The 17,394-nt window shown below is 41.9% G+C and overlaps 1 protein-coding gene across 3 annotated transcripts in view; it reads left to right on the top strand.

Moving 5' to 3' along the window:
* The window catches only part of LOC140483226 (synapse differentiation-inducing gene protein 1-like), a 72,251-nt gene that overhangs the window by 39,010 nt on the left and 15,847 nt on the right, over window positions 1-17,394 (top strand). For all 3 annotated transcript variants that reach the window (XM_072581309.1, XM_072581310.1, XM_072581311.1), the window contains exon 3: window positions 966-1,103. In XM_072581309.1, coding sequence (XP_072437410.1) covers window positions 966-1,103 — 138 coding nt within the window. The remainder of the gene's footprint in view (window positions 1-965; window positions 1,104-17,394) is intronic.

Genomic DNA, 17,394 nt, shown 5'->3' with positions numbered 1-17,394 from the left:
GCATGGGAGTGGAGTAATTTCAAAGGAATTTGTAGCTAAATCAAAACAAAGTAATGCAGAAGCTGGAAATCAGAAACAAACACGATGTTGGAGCAACTCAGCAGGTCTGGCAATATTTGGGGAGAGAAAAAGCTAATGCTTCAAATCTGAAACTACTCTCTTTTTTTCATAACAATTCACAATAGTTCCTATTCTCCTCATTTGAGTTTTCGTATTTCTCAAGTCGGCACAATCTTTTTCCACCTGCTTTCTGAATGCGTCAGTGGTGCACCTATCTCAATTGGCAAAGACTTGTAGGATCTTGAGTCAAATTTTGCCTCCCTGGAAAAGCAAAATTTGAAGATTGACAAACCATAGTTCTTTAAGAATCGCTTTAGCCTCAGTTGAGGACAGTAGTTAGGACTGCTGCCTCACAGCATCAGGGGCACAGGTTTGATTCCACTCTCGGTCGACTGTCTGTGTGGAGTTTGCGTGGGTTTCCTCCCACGGTCCAAAGATGTGCAGATTAGGTAGATTGGTCATGCTAAACTGTTCCATAGTGTCGAGGTTAGGTAAATTGGTCATGGGAAATGCAGTTACAAGGATAGTGTAAGAGGGATGGACCTGGGTGGGATGCTCTTCAGATGGTCAGTGCAGACACAGTGGGCTAAAAGGTGTGCTTCCACACTGTAGAGATCCTATAAGACTGGTCTAGGCTCTGGACTTGCAATTGTCAAGCGACATCACAGGATTCTGTTTATTTAGATTGGCGTTTAGCAGATGTGATTAACAGAGACTTGGTGATATTGGGAATTCCTTCATACGTCCTGATGTTAAAGTGCAAGCTTTCAGCCTTTGTGAGATTCAATCACGGTTCATTGACTCTTTACCTGGTTCCTGGATGTCCTTATGAACTGACCATTCTGTTTTGAAATGAAGAAACAATACAGAGGTGTGCAATTAACTTGCTCTTTGATTTTGTGCAGAGTGATTACTCAAGTGAGACGGAAAGTGAGGACAACTTTCTGATGATACCACCCAGGGACCATCTAGGCCTTAGCGTTTTCTCCATGCTCTGCTGCTTCTGGCCTTTGGGAATCGCTGCCTTCTACCTTTCACACGAAGTAAGTAGAGACGAGAGGTCCCAAGGACAGTTCAATGAAGGAAATGTCACTGTACATCATCGAACATTGGTTGGCATCCGTGTGGTTACTAATTACCAAAGCCTTGTTCCACTCCAGCAGCAGCAATGCTATCAGGCCAATCAATCACAGTTCATGGAGCTTTTCCTGATTTGCTTTGATCTACCGGTTTATTCAGTCCTGAAGTGTGTGTTACCCATTCAGTTGCAGAGTACATAGTATCTCGAGGCTTCTGGAGAGGAATTTGGAAAGGACAGGGAAAATCCAATTGTAGCTGTCTCTGATAAAACAAGATGGGGTGTACAAAGTTTAAAAATCGCACAACACCAGGTTATAGTCCAACAGGTTTATTTGGAAGCACTAGCTTTCAGAGTGCTGCTTCTTCTGGTGACTAGTGGGGCAGGATCATAAGTCATGGTATTTATAGCAAACATTCACAGTGTCATGCAATTAAAATGATATAGTGAACAATTAACTTAAAGAAAGAAAAAGGAGCAAAAGTAAGTCCTTAAACCTGCTCTCTATTTGATCAGAGCATGGTTGATCTATTTGGATTGCAAACTCCATTCTCTTGCCTATTCCCTATACCCTTTGACTGTCTCAATAGTAAGAAGGTATCTAACTCAGTATCAGAATTATTCAATGACGCTGCCTCCACTGCAGTCTGTGGAAGAGAGTTCCACAGATTCACGATCCACTGAGAGGAAAGAATTTTCCCTATCACTCTCTTAAACATGAGGCCTGTTATTTGGAAACAATGTTCTCTACTTCTAGTCTCCACTAAAAGGGCTGTGCCTAAAAGCTGCAGTAGGAAAGGGGAGTTTCTTTTCATTGATACTGTTCCTTCTTGACCCAGTATACCAATGGGACAGGTTTCCCATGGAATGGGGCCAATGTCTCAATGAAATGGGAAATTATTGGAGAAGCAAAGCTTTTCAAAGTAGTCTGAGGAAAGTGTCCCCGGAAAATGAAGCAAAGCTCAATAGAAATGAAACAAAGGAGAAAAGCTGTAGACAGACTAAAGCAAGTCAGGGAATGGTCTAAGAATGAAGCATTTTAGGACAGGAGAATAAAAACATTTATTGGTTTTTTTTTTGGTGAGAAACTTGAAAATATTTGAATTCCAATGGACTTTGAGTGTCCTTGAAAGTGAATCACTGAATATTGACATGCAGCTAAAGCAAGCAAGTTGGAAGGAAAGTTGCGAAGTAATTTCTGTTACAAAAGAATGAGACTAAAGAAGCTTACTACAATTACACCGAGAAATGGCGAGGATACTTTTGGAGCAGTTCATGCATTTCTGGTCTCATTCCCTAAGGAAGAACATACTTGCACCAGGGGAGTACAGTGAAGGTTCGTTCGACTGGTTCCTGGATTGAGAGACTTGACCTATGAGGAGAGATTGAGTAGACTGGGCCAACCTTCCCTGCAGTTTAGAAAGTGAGAGGTAATCACATTGAATGTATAAAATTCTTAAGCGGCTTGACCGGCTGTGTTGGGAGGATGTTACCCAGGGCTGGGCAGCCCACAATATGGGTCAGAGTCTCTCAATAATGAGTCTGTCCATTTGGGACTGAGAGGAAACAAAACTTTGTCATGCAAACCTTTGGAATTCTTTACTCTGAGAGCTGCAGATGTTCAGTAGTTGAGAATATTCAAGATCAAGGTGAATAGCTTTTGGATATTATCAAAATCAAGAAATAAAAGGATAGTGAGGGAGGGTGAAGTTGAGGTACAAGGTCAGTAATTATCCTGTTAAGCGCTGGAGCAGTTTCAAATGACTGTGTCCTACTCTTGCTCCTATTTCCCATGAACTTTTTTTAAAAAACACGTTAAAAGTAAAGCAAAACAGACTGCTTTTAAAATGAGTTAAATCATCCATATACAGCTTTGTACACAGTGCCCTTAACAGAATGGGAAAGCAGAAGCTTTGATACATTTGCAAGAAGCCAAATGGAATAACAGTTATGGAGACAATTCCGAAAATAGAATCATAGAACCCCTGCAGTATGGAAGCAGGCCATCACCCCATCGATTCCATACTGACCCTCCAAAGAGCATCTCATCCAGCCCCCTACCCTATTATCTGGCATTTCCTATGACTAATCCAACTGGCCTGCACATCCCTGGACACTACAGGCAATTTAGCAAACTGCACACAGACAATTGCCTGCCGGTGGAATTGAACCCACGTCCCTGGCGCTGTGAGGCATAATTTATTTATAAAGGCAAGGAGGGGAGAAAGAGGAGATGAGGGAAGAGTATTTGTAACAGAAAACATAATTACAATAAAATGAGTGGCATAATCTGTTAACGGGAAAGAGTCTATATTGGTGGAGACTTTTTTAAAAAAAAGGACATGTGTATTCTGCAGATTACCTAATAATGGAAGGGAGGGGAAGGAAGAAATATGCACAGAAAGCGGGGAAATCAAAAGAAAGACAGGCTAGTGATTATATAGCACTTTTCACAAATGACAGACTTCACAAAAGTCTTACAGCCAATGCAATAATATTTGACGTACAGTCACGATGATAATGTCGGAAACACGGCTGCCAATTTACACACCGCAAACCCCTATGGACCACACATGACTAGGTAACCTTTATTGTGATGATTGATAATGATGGGCCAGGACACTGGGATACCTCCCCTGCTCATCTCTGAAATAGTCAAGTATAGGATCTTTTAATGTTCATCTGAAAGGGCAGGGGGAACCTCAGTTTAATGTTGCATCTAAAAAAAAATGGTTAACAGAAGATGTCATTGGCCAATTTCAACTGTCCTGAAATTAGTTGACCAGAAGAGGTAGTTAAGGTGATAATTATATCAAACACCAGCAGGGCTTGACAAGGTAGATGCAAGAAGGATGTTTCCCTAGCTGGAGAGTCTAGAACCTATCACACATCTGCAGCATCAACCACTAGCAGATTAAAGTCGGAGTCGAGTACTTACACTAACTCTTTCTAGATATTTTCTCTGATCAATATGTTATCCCAAACCTCTGGAGCAGGTGGGACTAGAACCATTGTCACAACAGCTCTTAGACTTGGTTTAAAAAGGAAGATTAAGAACCTGTTGGGAAGGTTGAAGAGGAAACGTTCATGAGTGTTAACAAAATGCACTTTACTGCATCATAGAAATAGATACAAACTGCACTTATGCCTAACTAAGTTGTGTAAATTTTAACAGGAGCCACATATGGTACTCAATCACAAACATGAAACCTTTCCTAACCATTACAGTGTATAATGTGGACCTCTCTTTTCCTTACAGATAATATTTACCACACCCCAGCTTTCCTCTTGTCTCTGACTTCACAAACTCAGGCTGTTTTTCCAGACAGCGTTATCTTTGGAGTTGGAAGATTGTCTGGGCTTTGACCTGAGAAATGAAGACCTTGGATTCTGATTCACTAAATCATTTCCCAGTTAGAGATCTTTTATCTTTGGGGAGGATATCATTCCTATTAAACTCAATAGTTGGTCCCATCCCTTATCTGGAGGGCCCTTAATTTTGTCCTCCCCCCTGTACAGATGAAGCTTTCCCTGTGATCTCAGCTAGTTTCCACATAACCTCATTTGTAGGACCTTTTTTAATCTTATTGATGTCCATCATGGAAGATGGCTGCTCTGTTGAAACATATAGTAATAACCTAGCTTCTCAGACCAGGATATTATTCTCAATCATGTCTTGAATCCTTGGGTGTTAGTCTGGCTTCCTGGTTGACTAGGAATTTTCATAGTCATCTGTGGTATTAGAGAAATGGTATTTACCAAATATTGTCTGACACTGTTACTTTCAAATCTATCGTAGACATGGGCATCACTGGCTGGCCAGCATTTATTGCCCATCTCTCTTTGCCCTTGAGAAGGTAGTAAGGAGTTGTCTTCTTGAACCACAGCAGACCATGTGCTATAGGTTGATCCACAATGTCTTTACGGAGGGAATTCAAGGATTTGACCCTTTGTCAGTGAAGGAGCAGTGATATGTTTCCAAGTCAGATCGGTGAGTGGCTTGAAGAGGATCTTTGTAATGTCTGACGTTCCTATGTATCTGCTGCCCTTGTCCTTCTAGATGGAAGTGGTTATGGATCTGGAAGGTACTGTCTAAGGATCTTTGGTGAATTTCTGCAGTGCAACTTGTAGGTAGTACACACTGCTCTTACTGAGCATTGGTGGTGGTGGGGGGGGCGGCGGGGGAGCATGGATGTTTGTGAATGTGGTGCCAATCATGCAGGCTGCATCGTCCTGGATAGTGTCAAGCTTCTTGAGTTCTGTTGGAGCTGCATTCATCCAGGCAAGTAGGGAGTATTCCATTACACTCCTGACTTCCAGATGGTGGACAGACTTCAGGGAGTCAGGAGATGAGTTACTCACTGCAGAATTATTAACTTCCATCTTGCTCTTATAGCCAAAGTGTTTGTGTGGTGAGTGCAGCTGAGTTTCAGGTCCAGAATGTTGTTAGTAGGGGATTCGGTGATAGTGACACCATTGAATGTCAGGGGGTGATGGTTAGATCATCTATGGAGTTCAATGCAGCTAAATGTGAGGTGATACTTTTGGGAAGAATAACCGGAAGACAGAGTGCTGGGTTGATGGAAAGATTCTTGGTAGTGTGGATGTGCAGAGGGATCTTGGAGTCCATTTACATAGATCCCAGAAAGTTGCCACCAGGTGGATAGTGCTGATAAGAAGGCATACAGTGTGTTAGGTTTCATTCGTAGAGGGGTTGAGTTCGGGAGCCGCAATACCATGCTGCAACTATTCAAAACTCTGGTTGGGCCACACTTGGAATATTATGTCCAGTTCTGGTTGCCGTATTTCAGGAAGGATGTGAAAACATTGGAAAAGGTGCAGAGGAGATTTACCAGGATGTTGCCTGGTCTGGAGGGAAGGTCTTATGAGGAAAGGCTGAGAGACTTGAACCTGTTCTCATTGGCAAGAAGAAGGCTAAGAGGGGATTTGATAGAGACCTACAAGATGATCGGAGGATTAGATAGGATAGACAGTAAAAGTCTTTTTTCCTAGAATGATGTCAGCGTGTACGAGGGGGCATAACTACAAATTGAGTGATAGATTTAAGACAGAGGCAGGTTTTTGACTCAGTGGTAAGGGTGTGGAATGCCCTACCTGCTAATGTAGTCAACTCAGCCACACTAAGGAGATTTAAACAATCCTTGTATGAGCACATGGATGATTTTGGGATTGTGTAGGGGGACGAGCTGAGAATAGTTCACAGGTCAGTGCAACATCAAGGGCCTGTTCTGTGCTGCATTGGTCTATGTTCTGTCTCTCATTGGAGATAGTCATTGTTTGGCATTTGGCTAGATGGAGTGTTACTTCCCACTTATCAACCCAAACCTGGATATTGTCCAGAACTTGGTGCATTTGAACATGAACTGCTCTAATATCTCTGTACAATGATCAGCAACATTCACAATTCCAATCATCAGCAAACGTTCCCACTTCTGACCCCTTATGATGGAGGGAAGGTCATTGCAGCTGAAGATGGTTGGGTCTCCAACAGTACCCTGAGGAACTCCTGGAGCTGAGCTGACTGACCTCCAGCAACCACAACCATTTTCCTATGTGGTATGACTCCAACCAGTGGAGTGTTTGTCCCAGATTTTCATTAATTCTAGCTCTGCTAGGGTTTCTTGATGGCAACAGTAAAATATGGCCTTAATATCAAAGCTATCACACTCACCTCACCGCTGGAATTCAGCTGTTTTGTTCATGTATAAACCCAGGAGCTGAGTGGCTCCGACAGAACCCAAACCGGCTGCTAGGGAGCAGGTTATTGCTGAGCAAGTGCTGCTTGATAGCACTATTGGTGACATCTTTCAACACTTCCATCCAGAACCTTTTATTTTTAAGCTCGTATCAGTTTAAACCAATTTGTTTACAAGTCTGTTCACTGTCTGATCAACTTCAATTGATTCCTTGCTGAGCTCAAGTGGGTTGTACTGCTCATTTTTGTTCAGAATGTTTCTTTCGGGAAACTTTGGTTAGTCTTACCATCTCAGGATTATGTATGAACAGGAGTCGGCCTTTCGGTCCCTCAAGCCTGTTCTACAACATTCAATGAGATCCTGTCTGATCTGTGGCCTAACGCCATTTACCTTTGGTTCATAGCCCTTCAAACCTGTCAAACTATCTATCAAACCTGGATCTGTTGAACAACTAATTTCCCTTTGGAATGCCTCTGATATCTTTTCCAGTGCTGTAGGTGCTATCACATTAATCTCCTAAGCATTTGGCTTTTCCCTGCCCCAAGCCTTGTATCTTAAATATGAAAATGACCTGTAGTTTCAGATATAGCATTTTGTTTACCATAGCAGGGTGCTGTTTATGTTTGTGAGGCTTGTTTTGTTCCATTGGCACTAACTCTTCATATCTGCTGTTGTGCCTAGTCTTGCATTGGCTGGGCAAATGTGTAAGTAGGCTACTTGCACCTTGTAGAGTAAATAGGTTCTTTTGTTCTCTTTTTCTCTCGAGTATTTTCCCCCCTCACCTCTTCAGTTTCTTCTTCCACACAACTTGACTAGCTTTGTCCAAAATGAACCTTAGGCTGCAATAAATCTGATAAAGACTCAACAATAATTCCAGCAACAGTTGTGTATCTTATGAATCCTGATTTCAAAGATCAGTAGTCAAAGTTTACCAATATGCTGTAGAGGTTATTGATGAAATAATTTACCAATTTGTCTGGATGCTGAACTGTTCAGTTACTTGTCTTTGGTCAGGGGGCACAGTCTCAGAATGAGAGGGAGCTCATTTAGGGCTCAGATGGGGAGGAACCTAACACCCAGAGGATGGCAATGTTTTGAATTCTCTACCTTGAAGCCTATGGAGATCAGTCAGTGAGCAAATTGAAACTAGACCTCAAAATATTTCAAGGTATGAAAGATATAGGCTGGACCATTGAAGGCTGAGGGGTGACCTCATAGGCATGTATAGGGTAAATAGGGAAAACCTTTTCCCTGGGGTGGGGGAGCCCAGAACTAGAAGGCAGAGGTTTAGGGTGACAGGGGAAAGGTATAAAAGGCTTCTAAGGGGCAATATTTTGCCGTAGAGGGTGGTGCGTGTATGGAATGAGCTGCCAGTAGTAGTGGTGGAGGCTGGTATAGTTGCAGTATTTAAAAGGCATCTGGATGAGTACATGAATAGGAAGGGTTTAGAGGGATATGGGTCAAGTCCTGGCAAATGGGACTAGATTAGGTTAGGATATCTGGTCTGCATGGAAGAGTTGGACTGAAGGGTCTATTTCCATGCTGTACATCTCTGACTCAAAATGAAGGGAATAGGAATAGTACTGGAAATGGAAATTGAGGTGGAAGATCAACTATGATCCAATTGAAAGACAGAGCAGTGATTGAGAGACTGAATTGCTGATGCTATTCCTGTTTCCATTGATGCCTATAAGAGAATTAAATCTCTAACGTGTTTTCAGACAGCTTTCTAAACCCAAAACTCTTAGCAAAGGAACATTTGCTATTGAATATTTTAAGGGAGAATTAACCAAAGTAGATGAGTAAAGTTAAAGCAGGGAACAACTAGACAATAATGGGCTTAATGCAATATGCTTCAAGGTAATAATTGAGAAAGACCGGTCCAAGGTAATAAATTGGTGAAAAGTTTATTTTAAGGAACTCAAAATAGAACTCCAAATAAAATGAAAAAAAAATTAGCAAACAATGATGGAGAACAATGATCAGTAACATTTTAGACTGTTCAGTTTCCATTGAAAAATAAGTTCTGATCTTGAAAAATAAGAAAAAAGAAATACTAATTATACTCAAGGGTTGAATATAGAAACAGGGAAAAGCGATGGCAAGGACATGGACAAAAGGGGCGAGAATGACAAGGGAGCAATGAAAAATTAGAGACATTTAAAACAGTAATTAGGAAGCAGGAAGCGTAAAGCAAACAAAATATTTTGCATTAATAATGTACAAAATGAAAATTGGAATAGGGCCGGAAGGGGATGTGTTGGGTAAAGTTCCATGTAATGATTTGTGAAACAGGAGAAGTATGAAATAATTGGTTTGATTCCTTATTGCCAGAGAGAAATCAGGTAGACATGGCATTGGAAGATATTAGTCAGTCATGATATGACTATGTTTAAGCAATAATAACGGAGTCTCCATGTCAGTGAGTTCTGCTTAAAATTAGATTTTCCTGAGTGAGCTATTTAATACTGTTACTGTTTAAACTTCACAATAGATAAACATATATCTCTTAATCTGTTGCAGGTTTAAACAAGTTACTGGGGCCTGACCTATTGCTTAGTGAGTTGTGATCCAAGAAGTTTGCAGATGACACCAAAATTGGAGGTGTGGTAGACACCGAGAAAGGTTACCCCAGAATGCAACAGGATCAGATGAGCTAATGGGCTGACGCATGGTAGATGGAGTTTAATTTAGATAAATGAGGTGTTGCATTTTGGAAAGGCAAAGCTGGGCAAGACATTTACACTGAATGGTAAGGTCCTGGGAAGTGTTGCTGAACAAAGAGACCTTGCAGTGCAGGTTTGTAGTTCCTTGAACTGCAGGTAGATAGGATAGTGAAAAAGGCATTTAGTATGCTTTCCTTTATTGGTCAATGCATTGAATATAGAAGCTGGGAGGTAATGATGCAGTTGGACAGGACATTGGTTAGGCCCCTGTTGGAATACTGTGCAATTCTGATTTCCCTGCTATAGGAAGGATGTGAAACTTGAAAGGGTTCAGAAAAGATTTAAAAGGATGTTGCCAGGATTGGAGGATTTGAGCTACAGGAAGAGGCTGAATAGGGCTGTTTTCCCTGGAGCTTCGGAGGCTGAGGGGAGATCTTATAGAGGTTTATAAAATCATGAGGGGCACGGATAGAGTAAATAGACAGCTGGGGGAGTCCAAAACTAGAGGGCATAGGTTTAGGGTGAGAGCGAAAAGATTTAAAAGGGACCTAAGGGGCAACTTTTTCATGCAGAGGGTGGTGCATGTATGGAATGAGTAGCTAGAGGAACTAATAGAGGCTGATACAATTTAAAAGGCACCCGGATGGTTTTATGAATAGGAAAGGTTTAGGTGGATGTAGGCCAAATGTTGGCAAATGATTTATTTAGGATATCTGGTTGGAATGGATGAGTTGGACCAAAGAGTCTGTTTCTGTGCTGTACATCTCCATGACTCTATGGTTCTAAATAAGGAATGATAGGCAGGTATGTACAGAGCTCCTGAACTGCTAATACATGATGAGCTGGAACTTGCTAGTCATTTCCCTTCCATACCTGTTCTTCTACAATGTTTGAAAGGTTGAGGCTAATAGTCAAATGTTCAGAAAGACATGCTGCCAACATGATACATTGTTCTCTTTGACATCAAATCCAATCATAGGACAGGTGAAACAAGGTGAGTTCTTCACTTGGAAATGAGAGGTATACACTTGGGACTAAGTAGATTACAACTGCTATCTGTATAAATCATGGGATTAATGCATCCCATGTTGTCAAGGTGGAAGTGATTGGCAACGGTTGAAGATACACCCCTTACAAGACATGTATGCTTTTGTTGTGATTATGCCGTATAAATTTATCTCCTCATGGGCAAGAGGAGTTGAGAGCAGTGGATAATGACTATTAGCATTAACTGCAACTTAGGTTAAATGTAATAACAGGCTGACCATTAAGATCCTTTGAAAATTAGCCCCCCAGTTTTTGATTGGGTGGTCCCTGTGACCATTGAAACAGAGGAACAGTAAGCTGCAGCTTTGTTTTTTCACATAAACAATGAAAAGTCGTTCCTCCTCCCGTTGGTCAAAATTCTAACCATTGCTTTATTCATCTCCTTGTTAACAGGCCATATTCACCCCACAGCCTGTTTTGCAGAGTAGGAACACAGATCTTCACTGAACTGACTGAAAGAGCATAGTTTAAATGTTACATTGACAACCCAACATCCTGCATCTTTCCACTACATTTTTTTTGTCGTCATCCCGGGATTTTTGGCATCAGTCACATTTTCATTTCAGTGAACCCTTTGTGTATAAAAAAGGGAATAACTCCGACAACCATTCTACTGCATGCAAGCAAGCAATTGCAGAATACTTTAGATGAATCTGCCTGGTATTTCTGAGGGGGAGGTACAGTGTCAGTCATATTTAGATGGTCAGCAGTAACTCTCATTTAAAGGTAATTGTAAAATCTCTGTTCTAAAGCTATTGGATGCAGTTTGATTTTCGTGTTGTATTGTGGGTGTGCAGCCTGGCACTTTGTGCATTATAGGACTGGTCCCTAGGATTGCATTACAATGAAGGTAGATAACACTATAAAATTCAGGACGATATTAAATTGTAGTCTGAGAACCTCAAAGGAAATAACTTTCTGCAAGCGCTGTGCACTGAGGCATCACAGTAATAGATTTGTGAATTTTCTGCATGCAGCCCTAATTGGAAATATTTCAAGTCTCTAGTATTAGTTACCCACAGCTTGACAGAGACCCTGTTTGTCCCTGAAATGAAAGTAAGTGACATTGTAGCTTCTTCACATGGAGCGTAGTGATGTTGTGCAATCTGCTTCCATTCTGGTCAATTGAAACAGATTCAAAACTCGACATTGAGAGGGCAACAGCAGGTTGAGAAGGCACGAGAGGGCACAGTTTGATTATCAGCTCTACCCGTTGACCATATTGTAACTCCCAACGCCAACCAGGCCAGAGACACAAATATGCGCTTATTGTAGCTGGCACCCAGAGCATTCGCCAAAAACTGCACAGTTTATGCCACCTCTGCCATGCACCCATCAACTAATCGAGGGTGTGGTGCTGGAAAAGCACAGCAAGTCAGGCAACATCACAGGAGCAGGAAGATCGATATTTTGGGCAAAAGCCCTTCATCAGGATTTTGCCCGAAATGTCGATTCTCCTGCTCCTGGGATGCTGCCTGACCTGCTGTGCTTTTCCAGCACCACGCTCTTGACTCTAATCTTCAGCATCTGCAGTCGTCACTTTCACCCAACAACTCTGTCTGTGTTGGTTTGCCTTAAGCCCTCACCATCTCTCTCTCTCCATCACCCACCCAATGCACCTTTTACTACCATTCACTTGCCTCCCCTTTACTGAGCTCTCGTTACCCACTCTCCCTCTCTTATAGAACCAGTCAGTTTCAGAGGAAATCACCCTGTACATTGTCTGATCTCACACTCTCAGGAATGACGGGAATTAAATTAAAGGCATCATTTGATCCTTTAAACAAAATGGCAAGTGATTTTTTTTTGAGGAAAGGCTGGTTTTTGACAGCAGATTAATAATTGGCTGACTCTATCCTTTGTAACTGTGAAAGCCCTGCTTGAATTTTTAACTCATTGAAAATCTTTTTAAAAACCTTTCCAAATCTTTCTCTTGCATCAATAATGGGTACATTTCAATAGAACACCTTTATTTGTAAAGCGGTTTGGGATGTCCAAAGGTGCTGTATGAATAAAGCTCTTTTCTATTCATTAATTTAAGGAAAAAATCCTTAAGTGCTTAAAAGCAGCAACATAAATATGGACACCCACCACTCACGAGGAAAATGTTCAATGTACTGTTAATCTGACAGCTTGAGAAGTGTCACTAACAATTTGGGTCCCATTCTCCCAAGAGGATAATAGATCTTCCTTTGCCAACAATATTGGAACATACTACCATCCCATGCTCCCAGGTTGCTTTTGACACTATTGGACCTCTGGATCTCTCTCCTCAGACTTACTTCCCTATCACTCCACTAGATCCTAAAGCCCTCTGTCTCAGTGGTTACAACCTCCTAGAAACAGTATCACTGTTCCCAACCCATAATCATCCACAGATTTAGAGAGAGAGGCTGAGGGGTTCAAACACACAATTCTTTGAAACTCGTGGCCTAGGTAGGTAGGCAGGGTGATTAAGGTGTTTAGCACGCTTGCCTACATTGCTCAGAAATTTGAGTATAGGAGTTGGGACATCATATTGAGGTTGTAGAGGACATTGGTGAGACTTCTTAGAGTCCTAGAGCTGTACTGCATGGAAACAGAACTTTCGATCCAACTCGTCCATGCCGACCCAATATCAGAAATAAATCTAGTCCCATTTGCCATCATTTGGCCCATATCCCTGTGAATTGCTTCTATTCATATACCTATCCAGAACCTTTTAAATGTTGTAATTGTACCAGTCTGTACCACTTCCTCTGGCAGCTCATTCCATAAATATACCACACTCTGCATGAAAATGTTGTCCCTTAGGTCCCTTTTAAATCTTTCCCCTTTCACCTTAAACCTATGCCTTCTAGTTTTAGACTCCCCAACCCCAGAGAAAAGACCTTGTCTATTTACCTTATCCATGCCCCTCATGATTTTATAAACCTCTATAAGGTGACCCCTCGGTCTCTGAAGTTGCAGGGAAAACAGCCCCAGCCTATTCAGCCTCTCCCTATAGCTCAAACCCTGCAAACCTGTCAACATCCTTGTAAAGCTTTTCTAAACCCTCACCACATCCTCCTTGTAGCAGGGAGACCAGAATTACATGCAATCTTCCAAAAATGGCCTAACAATGTCCTGTACAGCCACAACATGACCTCCTAACTCAGTACTCTGACCAAGAAAGATAAGCATTCCAAACACCGCCTTCACTAGCCTGTCTACCTGAGACTCCAATTTCAAGGAGCAATGAACGTACACTCGAGTGTTGTTCAGCACCACTCCCCAGGACCTTACCTTATACATTTATCATTACTTTTCAAATTGGAGGGAAGTAACTAGTGGGGTGCCACAGGGCTTGGTGCTGGGACCCCAGCTACTCACAATATATATTAATGATTTGGATGAGGGAACTAAATGTAACAACTCAAAGTTTGCAGATGATACCAAGTTGGGTGGGAGAGTGAACTGTGACAAGGATGCAGAGATGCTTCAGCATGATCTAGACCGTTTGGGTGAGTGGGCAAATCAATGGCAGATGCAGAATAATTTAGATAAATACGAGGTATTCACTTTGGAAGCAAAAACAAGAAGGCAGCTTACTACCAGAATGGCTGTACATTGGGAGAGGGGAGTGTGCAGAGGGACCTGGGTGTCCTTGTGCACCAGTTGGCGAAGGTGAGCATGCAGCTGCAGCAGGCAGGAAAGAAGGCAATTGGTATGTTGGCCTTCATTGCATGAGGTTTCGAGTACAGAAGCAGGGATGTGTCATTGCAGTTCTACAGGGTCTTGGTGAGGCCATATGTAGAATATTGAGTGCAGTTTTAGTCTGCTTTTCTGAGGAAGGATGCTCTTGCATTCCAAGCAGTCCAGCAAAGGTTTCCCAGGCTGATTCCAGGGATGGTGGGACTGACTTATGAGGAAAGATTGACTAGGCTGGGATTGTTTTTGCTGGAATTGAAATGAGTAAAGGGGGGAATCTGAGACTTATAAAATTCTAACAGGGCTAAGGGGTGACCTTTTATAGAGGTTTATAAAATCATGAGGTGCATGGATAGCATAAAGAGACAAGGTCTCTTCCCTGGGGTTGGGGTGTCCAGAACTAGAGGGCATAGGTTTAGGCTGAGGGGAAAGATATAAAAGAGACCTAAGGGACAACTTTAGGTCCCTTAGGAACCTGTGAAATTCATTGCCACAAGTAGTAGCTGATGCCAAAACATTGAATGTATTCAAGGGTGGCTAGATTCACTTGGGGCAAATGGGATCAAAGGTGATAGGGAGAAAGCAGGATTAGGCTATTGAGTTGGACAATCAGCCATGATGATGAATGGCAAAGCAGGCTCGAAGGGCTGAATGGCCACCACCTGCTCCCATCTTCTATGTTTGTTTCTAAGTCCTGCCCTGATTTCTGGAGTACTGTGTACAGTTGTGGTCACCCTGCTTTAGAAAAGATATTATTAAACTGGTGATAGTTCAGAAAAGATGCACTGGGATGTTGGAGGGTTTGAGATATAAAAATAGACTGGAAAGGCTGGGAGTGTTTTCACTGGAGCATAGGAAGTTGAAGGGCGACCTTATTGAAGTCTATGAAATCATGAGGGATGATAGGCAAAGGTGAATGACAAGGATCTTCTCCTGAGAGTGGGGCTATTTAAAACTAGGAGGTATATTTTTAAGGTGAGGAGAAAGTTCTAAAAAGGACATGAGGGCAATGTTTTTACAGAGAGTGGTTCATATGTGGAATGAACTGCCAGAGAAAGTGATAGATGCAGACAGTTACAATGTTTAAAAGGCATCTGGATAAGTTCATGAATAGGAAAGGTTTGGAGGGATATGGGCCAAGTGCAGACAGTTGGGACTAGTTTACTTTGGCAACATGGTCAGCATGGACTAGTTAGAGCGAATGGTCTGTTTCCAAGCTGTGAGACTGCATGACTCTATCTTTGGAACCTGCCCAAACCTCAAAAGGTCAAAGTTCCTTCCCTTGTCTAGCTAGCCTTTTTGTCACACCGTGAAAGATCTCCATGAATTCATCTTCTCTTGAGATTTAACACAAGACCTATCCATCACATGAAAATTATTCAACACTTTTCTTGACCCATTTATACCTGAAGGCAGTTTGTTAGGTAACATTGTGGAGTTTTTGATTCATTGGCATTACCAGGTATCACAAAACCTTGTGCAGAGATGGAAAAACAAAGTGGCAAAAACATTCCTGTCCATCTGTTAACTCAGTCTGCCTTTAGGGCATCAGTCCAATAGATTGCCATCTGTTTTGTATTCACACCAAAAATCTATTTCCCTTCATGTGTTCATGGCATAGAGTGCTGAATTGAACATTATCCATTCTCCTCCCAGTTGGCTGACTAACACCGGGGAGGTTAGGTGGGGGGGAAGGTGAGTGAAATTGTCATTTCTGAGCTTCCCTTTCCCAAGCCATCAGTATTACCAGTGCCTCAGTGCTGCTACTCTGGATTCTGAGTCAGTTTCCCATCCAGTCCAGCTCTGTCCTGGGAGAATACTGAATAATTACGGGTGGATCAAATCCGATGTTAAACCAAGCCCCTAGTCTCCACCAATGAATGTGAAAATCTATGGCTTTATTCATAGAAGAGGGAAGTCCTGGCCAAAATCAGTAAAATACATTGTACAATCATCTTCTCATTTGTTGACTGAGACCATGCTGTGCCTTGCAGTGCTGTGTGATACAACAATGGCTCCACTTCAAGAAATGTTTTATTGGCTGTAATGTACTTCTGGATGTCATGAGATAATGAAGGATGCTATATAAATGCAAGATCATTCTTTTCACACATAAGAAGACAAAAGCACAGGAAAGCGGAAATAGCTAGACCTTTTCAAATCAGGGTCACAGACCTGTGTAAGGATGGAGCAAGGAAATAAAAATGGATTCAAATGATATTTAGAAAGGTCTTTAGCAGAGGATAGATTGAGGGTAAAAGGATTATGGGTTACGGTCTGTGACAGGTCTAATAATGTGGTGGCTTGGAATAAACCAAATCCAACCATGATATGCAAGTTATATTTGTTATTCTTAAATCTGACCATGAAAGGCTGGTCTCAGTTAAAGTGACCATGGCATTAGATTATTGAAAAGAGAATCTGATTGGTTACTAAAGTTCAGTAGGAAAGGAAATTGAGTCTGCTGCTTTGTGAATGTAGTCCAGCCCAAACATGTTAGGCTCCTCTCCGTTCTCTCTCAGGAAGTCGGGGTAGCAAATTCCTTTGCGGTGGATGATGAGCACTGGTGCACCCCAAGAATGAGGAAAAAAGATTCAAATAGATTTTCCTTCACCTCACAAAGTACATTTGAAATACAGTCAACATTTTACTGTTAGAAACAAGTCAAGAAAATTGAGTGTTAACATGATCCAAAAAGCAGCAAATAAGTCAGTAACAGATCATTTGTTTTAACTTAAAGGATAAATTTTAGCCAAGACACCGGGAAGTCTGCTCTTGCTATTGATTGGTGCAAATGGACTTTGTATATCCTTCTGCGAGGATAGGCCTTGGTTTAACATTTTGTCTGGAAGGTGATATGTCTGACCAGGCAGCGTTCTCAGTTCTGCACTGGGGCATCAGCTGAGATTTTGTGCTAAAGGGCTGGGTTTTCATGGAGGTACCAGGGACCTTCCAAACTAGAAGCGAGGTCCAGATCCACTTACAGACAGATCCTGTTTTTGCTGGGGACATATGACGTGACTCCTACATATCCAACTCCTGAACCTAACAGGGCCATATTAACTCAGCGCTAAGTTCAGACAGACTCAATTTTCACTAGAGCCAGAGTGTTAACCTGCAACATGGGAGTTACAAATCTTTACAGAAATTATAAATG

Source organism: Chiloscyllium punctatum, chromosome 11 (assembly GCF_047496795.1).
Source record: "Chiloscyllium punctatum isolate Juve2018m chromosome 11, sChiPun1.3, whole genome shotgun sequence".
Lineage (NCBI taxonomy): Eukaryota > Metazoa > Chordata > Chondrichthyes > Orectolobiformes > Hemiscylliidae > Chiloscyllium > Chiloscyllium punctatum.
The sequence above is the reverse complement of the archived record's forward strand: the minus strand, read 5'-3'. Positions and strand labels throughout refer to the sequence as shown.